This window comes from Labrus mixtus, chromosome 6 (assembly GCF_963584025.1).
Source record: "Labrus mixtus chromosome 6, fLabMix1.1, whole genome shotgun sequence".
Classification (NCBI taxonomy): Eukaryota; Metazoa; Chordata; class Actinopteri; order Labriformes; family Labridae; genus Labrus; species Labrus mixtus.
This window is the reverse complement of record NC_083617.1, coordinates 19,518,670-19,535,076: the sequence shown is the minus strand read 5'-3', so window position 1 is coordinate 19,535,076 and position 16,407 is coordinate 19,518,670. Positions and strand designations below refer to the sequence as shown.

At 41.2% G+C, this 16,407-nt stretch overlaps 1 protein-coding gene across 1 annotated transcript in view; it reads right to left on the bottom strand.

Moving 5' to 3' along the window:
- Positions 1-16,407, bottom strand: part of LOC132975680 (protein kinase C epsilon type-like) — a 75,582-nt gene that overhangs the window by 40,233 nt on the left and 18,942 nt on the right. The window contains exon 2 of the mRNA XM_061040395.1: positions 6,444-6,507. Within this exon, the coding sequence (XP_060896378.1) occupies positions 6,444-6,507 (64 nt within the window). The remainder of the gene's footprint in view (positions 1-6,443; positions 6,508-16,407) is intronic.

The window sequence follows — 16,407 nt, the reverse complement described above, 5'->3', positions numbered from 1 at the left end:
CATGGTTTTCAGAATTGCATTAAAAGTATTAATAAGATGATATTTTTACAAAGATAGGCTATGAGCCATGAATACTACATTTAACACCCCATACAGCTGGAATGGAATGATCATTGTGTTCAACCGACTGGCAGTCGACTGAGGCTTTGTTGAACGGAACGTTGAACATTTAACAATTTTGGGTCACCCCTACTAAAATGAATGCATTCATATTTTAATTCATTGCATGCTATTTTGTCCATTTATGCGCAACTTAGATACGTCTCTGCAGTGTCTCCCAGTTGTCTCCCAGTTTGGGAATTCAAATGTCTCATATCACTTTAGAACACTTCTAGACAGCTCAGTCGACGAGGAAGTAACATCCACCTTATGACATCAAGCATTTCACTTTATTACCGTTCTTATTAGCTCTTTTCATTCAGTTCATAAATCCGTAAGGAGTTTCTTTTTCCGTGGTTGAGGTAACATCTTAACTTTCCATCTACCAAAAGGTCCTTTCATTAGTTCAAAATAAAAGCAGTGTTGAAATCAAGCAGTGAGTAAAGTACTCTGAGCTTAAGACAGTACAAAAATTCAAAATAAAAGCCTTACTATTTCAAATATTCCATTAGAAATGTGATTAATCACGATTGACGCAGTTTAATATGCAAGAATGGCCAAAACTAAAATGAACATGAAATGCAACACAGCAGATCATGTACTTGTCCGGGTCCTTATATAAAGAGGATGTATTATCAACAAAGTATCGAGGTAAATTGAGTTTTTATTGGTAGGTACACTGCCACAAAAAGGAAAGGATAAATAAAGCAAAGTGTTCTCCATGAAGGCCACTGAATATCTCAGACTTCTTAGAGACTATTATACTCTCCTGAACAGCATAGAAATGTTTCACCTGCTTTCAGCAACAAGCAGCGGCAGTGTGTCTGTGTGTGTGTGTGTGTGTGTGTGTGTGTGTGTGTGTGTGTGTGTGTGTGTGTGTGTGTGTGTGTGTGTGTGTGTGTGTGTGTGTGAAGGCTAATAGGTTGATTGCAGCTCTTAGGTCTGACAGTTCACCCATGTGTTCTTTCCTATGTAAACACATTTAAGTAATGACTGCAATGTCCGCCTCTCTCTCTCTCTCTATCTATCTCTCTCTCTCTGTCTCTCTCTCTCCCTCTCTCTCTCATAGACACACACACACACACACACACACACACACACACATAGAAACATGAACATATTATGTTGCTGTGCGAGGAGATAAAAAATATATTGATTAAAAAAAGAATGAAATGTGTGTCAACAACTGACAACTCTGTCACTCTGAACAGCTCTCTTCATCTCTCTCTGCTTCATTAGAGAGCACTCTACTTTACTGATCAATTCATCAACCCTGCCCCACTCCCCTCCCTCCCCTCCCTCCCCTCTTTTGACCACTGGGTAACCTTGTCTTTCCCTCTATCTAGTCTGTTATATCTCTCAAACATGTAACCTGGAAGTATAAAGTCGATTGGAATGCTGCATCGTTGAATGACACAGAAAAACTTTAACATTACAGCAACAAGGAGATTTAAAGCGAGACCAGCCTGGATTTCGACAGTGGAGATGAGACAGCCAAGCGGGGGGGGGGGGATGCCTCAAGCTAGCTTTAACTGTAACCCATCCCTCTGCCTCCGCTGTCACAGCCTGTCCCACTGTGTCCTTGCCATCCCTGCTGTCGGAGTCAAGGTTGAACTCGCTGTTAATCTCTTAGAGTTTACCACTGCTCCCTGCCATCAAACAATGACACTTTCCCTAACGAGAACCCCCTGCCCAAGACCTGACAAGTTCGGTGTCCGCGCTGGGACAGTCCCGCTAGCTGTGCGGCCACTTAGGAGAGCTATCTGTCAACCAGACCTCATTTCTCGAAGCTTTGTGGGTTATTGTACATGTTATAAAGTCATGTTTTTACACAGTAGACAGTGGGGCATATCCCAAGAGATACGCCGCTCCAGTGGTATTTATCATTATGTCTTTTGATAATAAATTCACTTCTCTGTCTCTGTCCCACATCTGTCAGGGTCCATCTCCAGAGATCTGAGCGGGGGTTCAGTGAGAGCAGCCCCGGGATGCCCTGAGACGAATAGAACGCTCACCTTGTTGTAATAAGATTTACAACAATATACAGTCTCATTTTCCATCCTAACAAAAGTTTTAGTGTCTGATGTCCTTCACTCTCTCCCGACATAAATATATACTGTTTCACTGAGGACCCCTACAGGCCCTAGGGTTGAAAAGCTGGATCTGCAGCATTTTTCTTCTGCATTTGTTTTATGGATATGTGTGTTTTTGACCTTTTATTGTTCATGTATTTAACACATTTGATGTTCATGCAGTTGTTTTCGGGCTTATTGGAGCATGTGTGTTTCATTTGCAGCACTTTGGCCACTGCATTAGTTTAGGGCATTTGCATTTTTTTGCGTTTCTGAATTTGCTGCACGTTTTCCTAAATACAAGTTGTTTCATCCTTTGCGGAGCACTTGCACTTGAGCTGCGTGTGGAACAATCATGTGGACGGTTTAGAAATGCACTGATAAAAGATTCTTGGATGTCACTTGATGCATGGGCTCATGCATGCATCATACATGTGATGCACGGTGCAGATCAGATCAGTGTGTCACTTCATTTAACACTGCTCATTTTGTTCAATGTAACATGGTTCATTTACATAGGCATTCTGGAAGTTCTAGGGTTGATTACAGCTTTAAACTCTCTGCCACCACCATCTCTCAAATAATAGGAATGATGTGTCATTGACAAACTTCAACTTAAAAACACTAATGCATGACTTGTCTCTCATAACTCATAATCAGTAAGACAAAAAACACAACGTCCGTCTTCTGATGTACAGTAACGTGCATTTTGCAAAAAGTATGACATACAAGAAACAAAAAGAAATCTTGAAATACATTTTTTTTTAAGAATCAACATATGATCACCCTGATTTTAATTGATCTATTTAGAGGTCGTCTAGAGGTCGGTTTTTTTTATTCTAAGGCCCAATGACTCGAAATAAGAGGCAGATTTAAAGACAGGAAGAGGTAGCAGGGAAGTGTTGCTCAATGCATGAGGTCTGACTTGCTTTTAAAAAGCTTCAACTCAGCAACCACAGGCAATTAACACAACAAATCAACACACACATAAACCCACAGCAGACATCACATCAGAGACAGACACAGTGGATTTCAGAGACAAACAGCTATCTAATGTTACACTGGATACAGTTAATATGTTAAACACTATAGACACAAACTATACATATAGTCACAGTAACTGAGTTTTTTAACTTTTCTGCTTCTATTGCACTAAATTTGAAAAAAAAAAAAGCTTTACAATAAAACATGAAAGTGGTCTATCACTAACATGTTGCAACACTTGCATCGCTGTGATGTAGCTCAATATGAATGTGGTCAATTACATCATGAACATCCCCTGTTCTAGGAAACTGGCCCGCATTAAAACTGCGTTTAAACTGCGCTTTCTGCCAGGGTATTGTCTAACCTGATACTGTAGGAGGTTCTCTTCTAAAACACCTACTCACAAATGATTTCATGAATCTACAAAATGGTTTTATCTCCACTGCTTAAAAAAATAGCCATTTGACTGAAGAGTTAGAGATGGTCCATAGCGACACATACCTCTTTATCCTTCTTAAATTACGTTAAATTACCTGTTATTACTGTCATTAAACTGAACATTCCCCCTGATGGTGAAATGGGACAGGGTAAACAGGACAGCATGAATAAGTGCAGCACCAAATCAAGTTTTTCTGCCTCATCACTGTCGGTCTGTTGAAATCTCCATTTCCACTCACTGTCTTTAAACACAGCCATATCCCTACTTGGTTCAGTGTCGAGGTTACTTCATGTGCTTGTCTTCAGTTTTGTATATCTCTCTAGAGCACAGTTCTTGCATGTTTTAACCTCTAACACTTTTTCTTTTTTCACTTTTTTAGGTTCTGTTTTCTGCAGTAAACGGACCAACGTCAAACTAATCTGACTTCTTTTGATTGATTGATATGATAACAGTTTGTCCATAGTCCGTTATTAGAGCTGCGTCCCTAGCAACCTTCCTTCTGGTATCTCTGGATAGAAACCCTTCACTATGTGTGATTGGCAAATAAGAATGAAGTATTTAACACAGCCATTTCATAGACTCAGATAAAACTGAGTGGATGAAAAGAACTAATCCAATTAGAAGTATTTGACATGAAGATCAAGTGGCTTAGGTGTCTTGCAAGGTGGTTGTTTGATCCCGCTGTAAGTAATCCCAAAATCCCTGTAGATACACTTACAGTGTAATTCAACGATACAAAGGATATGTGCTCACTTTGTGGTTCATAAAGCCAAAGTAGGGCAGCACTGTTTGACATCAGAGGGGTTCAAAAAATAACCCTGATCTTGTATCTCTCTAAATGTAACAAAATTAGGGATTTTTTTGGGCTGCATGTGTTGGTGTGCACAGTGTGTCTGTGTGTATGTAATGAATGAGGATCTGCTCTCAGAAAATACAAAGAGGTTGAAGGTCACTAAAGCCCCTCAGTGACACAGTTTTCCATTTTCACAGTGTAGATATCTGTTTTCACGTATGGGGGTGGGGGTGTCCGAGGCAAGACATGATGTAAAGAAAAAAAGATACGTACCGGTAAGTAGCTAATGAAGCAACAGAGGCTGTTATACGATGCTACAATGAGAATATTTGCCTTTTTATCAATGCTACGTGTGGTTCAACCGACTCACAATGTCAACAAAGTGTGGACAAGAACATATAGCTAACAGAAAACATAATGCTGCGGTTTTATTATGTGCATGGAGATTGTAGCAGGTTTGTGCATACAGTCTATACACCATGCAGAAGTCACATGGTATAAACATCACCACCCTCTCCTACTGGCTCGAGGTGAATACTTTGGATAATATCCTGCTGGGCTCTCACATCCGAGTGAAAAACGCCACTGTATGCATTCACATATACAGCTCCTAAAATATCAGTTTTGAAGGAGATTTCTGCAAGTGTGAAAGCACTTTGAGTGTGTGAGTGCATGATCCAGTCAAATCTCTAAACTACAGGATTCACTGCTTTAACATTTTCAAACAAATAAGGCGCAATATTTATTTTATTATGGCAATATTTGACTAAATAAGGTAAAACCTTAACACAGTATCCTCACAATAAGTTTGCCTTTCTCCTCCCTCATAAAAAACCTAAATGGAAAAATCCCAAAACGTGTAAGAAAGCGTGTAAGAAAATGTTTGCACACTTGAGTGATGCAATATTGTCTTCATGATACTGTTTGTATTTTAGTCAAATGTTTATCAATGATGATTCTATGATGTCGGATGTTACAGGGACTGAGATAAATACAAATGTAAATCTCATTTTATTGATCATATTGGAATACATTTTTCATGAAGATAAAGCGGTTTTCAAAAAGCTGCCTTGATCTTTTAGAATTGATTATAACATGGCTGTGTTGAATACTTGATTCTGATTGGTTAATCCCTGAAATCCAGATGGAATGAAACTTTTTTAATGGAGGAAATATAATCATTTTTACATCAATAATATCCTTCCCAAGTCCATATTTGTTTTAATTAAAAATAAATGGCAGTGTGATAGTTTGTGTGATCATGTAGAGTGTGCAGGTGGTTATAGAGGAGGGACCCTCTAAAGGGTGAGCAGGACCCTGACATGAAGCTATACTGTATGCTCTATATCAGCACTCACTGAAGGCCTCTTTTCTCAAACTATGTGGTTGAAACTTACCGTCTCACTTTCTGACTACACTTTAGAAATGCTGTAAAACATGAAGTTAACACTTCATAGAGTGCTTCTAGATGTTACCATGAGGACGGTTGTTTAAAGGCCGCTGTTTAAGCCTGTTCATATATGTAAAGAGCCCACTCAGACATGGCAGGGCTCTTCATTTAATAATATGTCAACATGACTGTTTAAGTGTAGTCACTCATCTACTGTCCGGAGGAAAAACTGCAAAACATAGCACAGCTATATCATTACCTTTAGTGTCAACAAGAATTGTTAAATACATCTTAAACCGAGCAATTACAGCCTCCACCCTCAGGCCAAAGTAATTATCATAAAACATAACAAACACATTGAAATCGCATTTTCACTGAGAAGTTACCAAGAATTGTATGTCGCAACTTTGCTTTTCTGGAGAAAAAAAAAACTTGGTAGTTAACTTTAAGTGTAAGGGCCACACAATTATAAAAGAAAATCTTCAGACAATCTAGAAAATCAAAGTGACATCAGTAGACACTTCTCAAGAGATTATCAGAACAAGATTATCACTTCAGACTGAGAGCTCCGGGAAATTATAATACAACAGTTTTTTTGTGCACTGATTCTGAGTTACACAATCTGACCGTGGATGTGAGTTCATCCAATAACCAGTGAGTTCTTACCTTCACTGGAAGATCCTGATAGGTCAATGACAACATACACCTTCCCCTCTGGCTCCAGGTCAATCTGAGGATAGAGAAGTAATGGAGGGGAAAAGAGGATATGGGAGGACAGAGGTAGGAGGAAGAAAGAGGAAAACAGAGAGAGTTTAGATTGCTAATAATTGGGGGGGAAATCTGCCTCAGTTGATCCTGAAAGGTTTTTGTAGCAGTCTGATGTTGCCAGTGTTCAGCCTGTCCATAGCATGTAAGTCAATGCTCTACTCCCTTCAGCAACTCGCTGATCCCTGTCGCTTCCCTGTCTGTGTCTGTGCAGACCTGCTGGTTCAGTCCTGACTTTTGAATTAAAGCATTTGTAGAGTGAGTGTGGTGGGGAGGGGGGTTAAGGTGTGCTGTATGGCAGTAGCAAAGGATTGTGCTTGGCTTAAAATAATGACTACACATTTCAAATAAAAAAAAAAACTATGGGGCTCATGTTCCTGATATTCTTTTGGTTCAGCACATCTAAAATCTCAGCACCCCTTTAAAACGATCTAAAATCGCCTATGGTTTGATTTATCCGTTTGAATTCTCACAGGACAAAGGGGGTCTCTCCTCTTTTCATTAAAGTGCAATGTTGTCATCAAACAGTCCAAAATCCAAATATATTCAGCTTCTTATCACAAAGATTTGCCCATTAAGATGATTCTTCTCAGTGATTTTGCAAAACATTTTCTTGAACTGGTATCTATTGATGATGGAAAATGTGTTCTTAAGCCGTCCACCCACTCACCACTGAACACAACTTGTTTGCCAACCAGTGGGAAAGTGTGCGATTGTAACATCCTGTGTGGCCTAAATCTCTAAGCATCACATGCAACATAGCAGTGATGTGGTAAAAATGAAGAAGAAAGAGAAGATGCAGTGTGTGTGTGTGTGTGTGTGTGTGTGTGTGTGTGTGTGTACAGCGAACTAGAGATTGACACATATCCTGTCTCTCACACACACACACACACACACACACACACACACACACACTTTAGCATGAATGTGTTTTGAGCAGAAAGCAGCCCTCTCGGAAGTGAGGGCAAGTGCTACTCTGCAATCTGTTGATCATCTGCATGTGTGTCCGCGCGTGTGTGCGTGTACATTTAAGCGTTTGCATGTGTGAGCAAGTATCAGGGCCTTTGCCATCCACTGAAAGCAAGTGAGCATCCACAGGGAGCTCGGAGATTTTACAAGCAGCTTGCACAACCCACAGCGTCCACAGTCTCCACATTTGCACACATGCTCACTCACATGACTTCAACCAACACACACACACACACACACACACACACACACACACACACACACACACACAGTGAAGAGAACTAAGGGAAGGCGAACAGGCGTGGGTTCACTAATGTATACAGGAGGAGATGGAAAGCAGAGAGCGAGCGAGAGAGAGAGAGAGAGCGATGAATGAGGGGGAGGACAGAGAAAGTTTGTCAGCTTGTTGTGATGTGAAAGTGCAGTGAGGGAGGTGAGCACGCCCAACAGCCCATCAGTTATCCCATCTCGTTTCACACACAGCGTTTGAACGTTTCCAGGAATGGCACCGACTTTTTTGAGGGGTCTTAATGGATCTTTACCATGAGTACACGCAGAACATTTGGAGGTTTAACAGGATAATTATTTCCATCCATCTGCATTTTCGACAAGAAGCAGGCGGAAGGAAGGAAGTCATTGTGGCAGATGGATTTGAGGAGATGGGGGTGGCAGAATGTTAGTGTGAATCTGGCGGAGGATGAGGAGGGGGTGGTTTCTGTTGCCAGGGTTTTTTGTATATTATCAACATTAAAAAAAATGACTTCAGCAACATTGTATTTTGGCCCTTTATTACTAAAGATGTCAATCAAAATAAAATGAGTTGGTGTTGAAGAAGTGAGGTAACAATCACTTAGTTAAGTGTTTTGTTTAAGCCTCAACACTCACTGAAATAAGGCTGCAGCTTTTGTTTAATTAAAAGGAAAAGAATTGTCATTATCTGTGGGATGATATAAAGCAAAGCTTACCAGTGCTTAGTGTATTCCACATTTATCCCTTTTATATCTTATATCTCAGAATTAACCTGGTAAAATGGTCTTAAAATGTGACAAACTACCCAATATCTCCATTAGTCTTCATCTGCTGATATCAAGGGGAGAGTTGGTTGGATTTATTTTCAGTTTGATCTGCAGTTAAGAAGCTAAATCAAAGAGCTTATTCAAATCACTTCCTGGTTTTCTCCTCAGCAATGGGCGGAGTCAAAAGAGTGTAAAAGGTATGAGCCCTTGCTTAAGAGCTGGAGGGCTAAACCATTAGGAAGGAGGGGGTTGCAGTGGTGCCAATAAAGCTAATTTATTCAAATATATGTGTATGTGTAATTGATTTAATGAAATGAATTTGTAATTATGCAAACTGTTCATTCTTCGTGCTCTATTTTGGTTCTTTGTTGGTTTAAAGTCAGTATTTATAATTATATGTAGCTGACGTCCCACCTACGTGGTCTAGTCCTCCTGATTACCTGCAGCCGGGGCAGGTACATAATGCAGCTGGTTGCTTTTGGTGTAAGTTTGGCATTAGTGTGTCACCGTTGATGAATGGAGGACAATAACAACCTCAATTGAACTTTGTTTTTTCTCCACCTCAAGACTCATGTTTGGAAAACCTAAAGCCACAACTGGAACAGTGAACACAAGCCAGCATAGGTAGGAAGTAAATAATACAGGAAATCATTGAACTAGTCATGGGCGGATAAAGCCCTATCGGGGTTTTCTTTCTATTTGCGCTCAAAATGATTTGAAGCTTTAACCTATGCTAACACAGTAACATCTGATGGCTTGAAAAACTTAGAGCAGTGCCCTTAACAACGGTCTGAAGCACCACTAAAGCTGCTGACCACTAAAGTCTAAAAAAAAAGCCTGTACTTCATGAAATAAAACGGCGGGCCAATCGTGCTTGAGTACGGCACGGTACGGATGGCCAGTGTGACCTCGCCCTTAGCATCATCAGTAATATCAATGGGACAGCTCACAGACGCTATCTGGTGCAATAAAGCCTAAGTTAAAGACATATTGATTAAATAATTGTAAAATTTTGACTTGGAATGTGGTGAAGATGCAATAATAATATTGTTTTTATTTACAGGGAAACAAGCAATGAATATTGTTTCATATGTAAAATACAAAGCAGATGGCATGCATACAGGTTTCTAGCCGTGGCTAATTTGCAGCCCCTGTCCTTGGCTAGGCTCCTAGGCCCATGCCTTTGAATTGTGCATCACAAAACTACAAAACTATATACAAAAAAAAAAAGTATTTTGAATGAAAAAACCTCTCTTTTTAGCTCACAAATGCCAATCACAAAGTTTAGCTGTTTAACTTTCTAAACTGTCAAGCTGACTGACGGGACTTTCAAAGCAACAGTGAATTTGAAATGTCAGATATTTATCACCAATCATGTGATATTTCCGCTTCTAAACAAGCTCCCACAAGTTGTTTTAAAACGGTACAGCTACCTCTTTGGAGGTTTCCCAGTTGATTTTATAATTTGTTTAACTGTAGTTGTTGGGAGAGTTAAGCTTAATGTGGTGTATTATAGAGGGGAATACATTAGATAATTCAAAAGAAAATGATGGCATTGCTTTGAGGAGCGGAATCTTGGAGAAGGTTCGATCAGTATTGTTGACAATTTGAAGATGATTTTTTTTTTTTTTTAATCAGATGTTTTTTTTTCCTCCACTAAAAAACTGTTGTGTAGACATTTATGACATCACCCTGAAGTGAAAAACAGCTCACTGGCTGTGTTGAATCCAAACATCCCTTCAGCACCTCCCTTCCTCTGAGGTCACAGCCCACCATTCATCAGCTGCTACTGAGCGTGCTCAGACTCACAGGTGCAGAAGTCACTAAATATAGAAGCAGCAGAGGAAGGAAAAGGCTCTTTAGTGTATGTGTCCATGACTGTCGTTGCTGTGTTAACTCTCATACACATGGATCCTCCTCCTCCTCCTCCTCCTCCTCCTTGTTTATCTCTGAGCTTGCGGCTGTACACCCACAGAGGTCAAACGGCACAAGGAAGGGCAGAAGAGATGCAGGTCTTATCAGTGAAGGAAGAGGGAAGATATGTGCTGATATGGTTTAAAACAGTGGTTCTCAACTGGTGGGTCGGGACCCAAAAGTGGGTCGCGAAGCTGTTTTCAGTGGGTTGTGAACATGTGACTGGAAAAAAAAAAAGTTATTGGTTTTGTTCCTGCTCTTTGTTTGTCACGTTTCGTACCATCTGAGGTCCAAACTGCACAATTTTTCATTCAATTAATCTGATTGGTTGAAAGAATATCAGAAATTTGGGTCACAATTTTCATGAAGGAGTTGGTGGTGGGTCCTTAGGCTAGACCAGTTGGGAACCACTGGTTTAAAAGAACATGTGCAGCATGTATACGCATGCTACAATGTCATTTCACACATAATTCTTTAACTTTGTCTCTACTCTAGCACATCATTCTACAATGAACCAATTAATTACTGGTGTGTCCAGATTCAATCAGATGATATAAAAACATAAACCTGGCCTTTTACCCTCATCTGTTGCCTCTGACTTTGATGAGAACAAGTACACATTTGTTTGGTCGTGCTTCTTAAAGCAACCACATTGCCATTCTGATATTAGACAATTCTGCAAAAGTACAAGGTGGTAGTTTATTGTTGTTTTTTGAACAAGCACAATCACCTCTTTTATTCTTGCTTCCTTTAGTATTCATAAGAGCAGTCAAACGTCACTTCCGGCTCGCCAGAGTAACCACGCCCCCGTTTGGATGAACACAGGCCCTGAGAATGTATCGGCGGTAGATTTGAAAACACTGGTAGCAGTGCGATTAATTGCGTAGCTTTTAGCACTATTTTTTTTAAACTATTTTAAAAAGGCAATTTAGTGTCGGGTTTTCATTTACAAAGGACAAAGGAGGGTAAAAGAAGAGCTCAGTGTGTTTGGACTGAAACTAGAGAGGATTAAAGTGGTAAATTGTGGGGCCGCTGTCATGTTCCTGCTGGCTTTAAGGCAGCGATCGCTCCGTGACAGAAGAGAAGTCTGTTACCAGATTCTTCACACATTCATTCACTAACGTATTAACAACGTTTCAACTGTCACGTCACATAAATACGTTGGTGAAAATGTCTCTAAACGAAGGAACACTACACCAAATCCTCTTACTAATAAATAAATGTCAAAATAAAAAGTTTGCTAGCTCGATATAACACCCCGTCTCGCCCCACACATCATTATTTACACTCACGTATGAATACAAAAGGTGTTAATATCATCCAGGTGACTTTACATGTGTTACTCTTTTCTAAATCAGCAGATAACTCAGAGCTTATGTCCCCTTTTCTCTAAAATAAATGTCTGATACCACTCCATTACAGCTATGAACACTGTTAGAAACTATTACAAATAAATATTATTTAAAAATAAAGATCCCTCTCGGGTAACACGGTTAATAATTACTCATCAGGTGTTTAAAGTCAGTTTATGACTCCTCTGATGACTCGTTTGAGCAGTTTGACGGAGAGAGATTGAACAGACACTCACGTACACGGCTAATTTTATACTGTTATGATGCCGAGCTCTGTTTAGAAATGTCATATTTTAAATGTTTACACTGGTCATCAGATTTAGGCTGATAGGGTTATAGGGTTAGGCTAACCCTTGCTGTCTTAAAGTACGGTTTTACATTGAAAAGCCTTTAAATCGGTAAAGACCCCAAAGACCCCAACTTTTCCAAGTACCCGGCTGGGTTGCTCTCATGAATACTGTAGTTCCACTAAGGGTGTCAACATGTTTGACACTTCAGTACTTTTTGATTCCACATGTTTTAAACTATTCAATCTCCATTATTTTGACGACCTTTAGTATTGAGAAAGAAACAAACCTTCATGATAATAAATGTACAACATTTTGGTGCAGCCATGTTGCTCATGTATTTGTGCAATTTATGACAGTTTGCCGGAGTTTCCTTGCAATTTTTTGGTATTTAAAACAAGAAACTACTAGGGCGTCTATTTGTTGCTGTATTGTCGAAACAGGTTTCGATATGACTCGATTTTTACTGGAAGCCTATCATGTCTGAGTTTAAAATTCAGGTATCCTTAACAAGCCTGTGGCGCACACAGTAAACTTCAGTACGGTAAACTGTTAGCACTAGACTGTGTGTTTGTTTGTAGCTTTGTTGGTAAAGCAGCATAGTTAAGACAAATTTAATTTACAATGTTCTTGAACTGTATGCTCATTTGTAGGGGAACACCCACACACACACACACACACACACACACACACACACACACACACACACACACACACGCACACATACAGACAGGCAAATTCAATTTCACGATTTAACTCAATCAAGCAGGCTGCCTTCCATCAGCCCTCATGCAACAGAAGTGTGTCTGTGTGTGCGCATGCATGGGTACATGTGTGTGTCTCAGTTTCTGTGTGTTTGTCATGATTGTAAAGCTCTTAGAGGATCAGTCATTCTGTTCAATCATTTACCAAAATGATACTTTGTTGAAAGTGCTCTTTCAACAAAAGTGCTCTTAGAGGCTGTTTGTTTGATCGTCCCCAAAACAAGATGTCTGATTGGTCCAACAGCTACAACCCTGAATTGCTCCCGCTGCTTCGTCAGCGATGTATGAATGCAAATAAATGGATGAGCAAGTCCATTTACAATATATGTGTGTGTGTGTGTGTGTGTGTGTGTTTGTACAACTGCTCAGAAAATAAAAGTCCCTCAGCATGTGATGACTCCTGTCCACACCTTCCAGCTCTGTCACACACACATTTACATGCGTATGTGTCCTTTCACTGCCAGACATGTGAGGACCCTGATTGAAAGAGGCCAAGATTAGACATTTTTTCTAGGGCATCAATTCAAGTTTTAAACCGTGCCTTTACATTTTAGCATTAAGGCAGAGATCTGATTGCAGGGAAGTTTAAGAGATAACAAATGTGAGGCCCTGACATTTGATTAAAGGCACCTCAAAATGTCCTGCCACATGACTGTGGCATTTAAAGTACAAAATTACAGCAGCAGAGAGCCTTCCTGATGTGTCCCTACTTTCATTGTAACACACTCTTAATTCATACTGTATAGTCTCTTTGCTCATATCTACCTCAGTATTTCAATATACATCTATTGATGCACTTAGACACATCATCAGTGATGGAACCTGGGGTCATTGGGTGTTTCGGGTCTTTCAACATCATACACCCCCACCCAGGCGACCCAGCCGGGATTGATCAAGTCCTGGCTTGTGTCTAAGTAGCATGTACCCACGGATCGCCCCTCTTGATCCACAGCCATCTAGAGGCCTTCTCGGCTGCCTCTGTGGTGGTTTTGATGGCCTTTCTCTGGCGTGCACCTGTGATGCCAAGCAGGCTGTATGCTTTGCAGAGAGGCCGCGCTGCGAAGCCTCTACAGCCCACCTCTATTGGCACGCACCGGGAATGCCACCCCCGTCTGCGACACTCCTCCACTAAGTTGGCGTACTTGGCACGCTTCCTCTCATTGGCCTCTTCCATTCGCTCCTCCCAGGGGACTGTCAGCTCCAGAAGGATCACCTGTTATTATTGAATCTGAGAACAGAACTACGTCTGGTCTCAGGGTGGTTTCCACAATGTGCTCTGGGAATCTGAGCTGCTTCCCTAGGTCGGCCTTAATCTGCCAGTCCGGTGCAGACCCAAGGAGTCCCACTGCCCCCCTTGGCTGGTGCTTAGGCTTCTCCCCTGCCCGGATGAAAGCAATCGCCTGCCTTGCTGGTCGGAGAGGCTTGTTCTGGGTGATGCTGGTGAAGATGGCTTCTGCTATCGTCTTCAGCACCTGGTCGTGGCGCCAAGTGTAGCGTCCTTCTCCCAGGGCTTTTGGGCAACAGCTGAGGATATGCTCTAGCGTTCCTCTTCTGAGACACAAAGGACATGATGGCGTGTCAACCTTGCGCCAGCAGAAGAGTTTGGATGGGCTGGGTAAGACGGCATAGACGGACGCAATCAGGAACTTGATCCGGTAAGGCTCAGCTTGCCAAAGCTCGGACTTGCTTGTTCCCATTTCGTCCATGCACCTTGCTATCGCATCCCCACCATCTGGCTAGCACGCAGTTCCTCCACACCAGCTCTCACCTCCTCTTGGACCAGTCGGCGTCTGTCTTTGCCCAGGGCTTTGTCATAGCGCTTGGTCGGAACGCTACCAAGCCCTGCTCGTCCAGATGCCACTGGGCCGACCAGCGCAAGGAACTTTTTGCGGTCTCACATTCTCACTTTAAAACTTGTGTTTTCTGGTACAGATTTTCTTCTGTTTATTTGTCTCTGAGCTACACCCTGATGACATCAAAATTATATCATCAGTGTTATTTTCCCAGGCTAAACAAAAATGCCCGAGTCACACGAGATACACAACTGCTTTTATTCAAAGTAGTGCCAACCATGACAAATAGTGATTTGCACATTTATCTCAAACCCTGACCATAAAACCCTTTTACTCCTCAGCAGAAAATGGGAAAATGTTTCTAACTTTCCAATAATTATCCGCAATTTCAAGGTCTACAAGTCAAATTGGTCCTCAAAAGAGTCGAACATTTCTGAAAGGAGCTCTTTGAAGATGCACTGACTTTATATGAATACGACAAGCCAAAATTTCCCAGACACTGACATATTAGTCTGATGATGTCAAATGGAGCCAAGACAGGCGCTGAAGGTACCTCGCTGGTGGAGCCAAAGAATTTACGCCATGCCCCTTCCACTAACTGAAGCTTTTGACTAACCGATAATACATCAAAGATCCCTCATGTTGGTCCTCGGCACAACAGATTTATGGGTCTGTTTGAAGCAGACACTCATCACATGCATGTTATTCCCCCTCTATTCACACAAGCGGCAACTTCCTGTGTTTAAAAATGAAGCCAGTATGGAAGTGTGAAATCATGTGATCCGTTGAGGGCCCGCTTGAGGCCAAAAGCCACATGCACACCACACAAAAAGGCGATTTTTTTTTTCTGACATAAATAAACATGTTGGGGCGCTGGTGGCGCAGTGGTTAGTGCACGTGCACCCCATGTATGGCTATAGTCCTCCAAGCGGGCGGCCCAGGTTTGAATCCCACCTGTGGCTCCTTTCCCACATCTCTCTCTCCCTGATTTCCATCTCTATCCACTGTCCTTTCTCTCCATTAAAGGCACAAAAAGCCCCAAAATAAATCTTTATAAATAAATAAACATGTTTACAACCTGGTAGAAAAAACAAAACAGGTCTGATTAGTTATTGTCATCATGGGCACACACTGGACGGGGGGATACATTTTTTTTATAACGCATCGTTTTTTTATTTAGTGAAAATGTTAAGAAGGATTGATTTGCTGTGTAATTACATTTTCCATCTGTTAACATGGAGGAGGCGGGATTTGTGACCTGTAATGCAGTCAGTCATTAGGTGCAGCTCTAAATCTTTTGGCTTCACTTCTCGGGGGCTCCTGTGCTGTCCGGTGTTTAGTTTATACAGTCTACGGTACATCTAAACAAAGCAAACTGCAGAGTATGGAGAGTGATGTACGCCATGAAAAAAAACTCTGACTGTTGATGAGTTAAAGTGAATTTATGATGAGCAGTTAAATAAACAAAAGATCGACGAGCAAACATGCACAGAGTGATTCACACTTTCTTCTGATGCAGTGGATTTACTTCAAACAAACCAGAGAACACAGCAGTACACACACACACAAATGCACATTACACACACAAATGCACACACACACACAAAGCCTCCTTTCTGCAACCGCTCATGTCTGTCCACTTGTTGAGCTGCTTCTGTTTCTGTGTGTCTGTCAAAGCCTAATTTGTCCCTGTTGAATAAGTAATGCAGCAGAATTGTGAACAGGCCAGCTATTGTGGCACACACACGCACACGCACACACACACACACA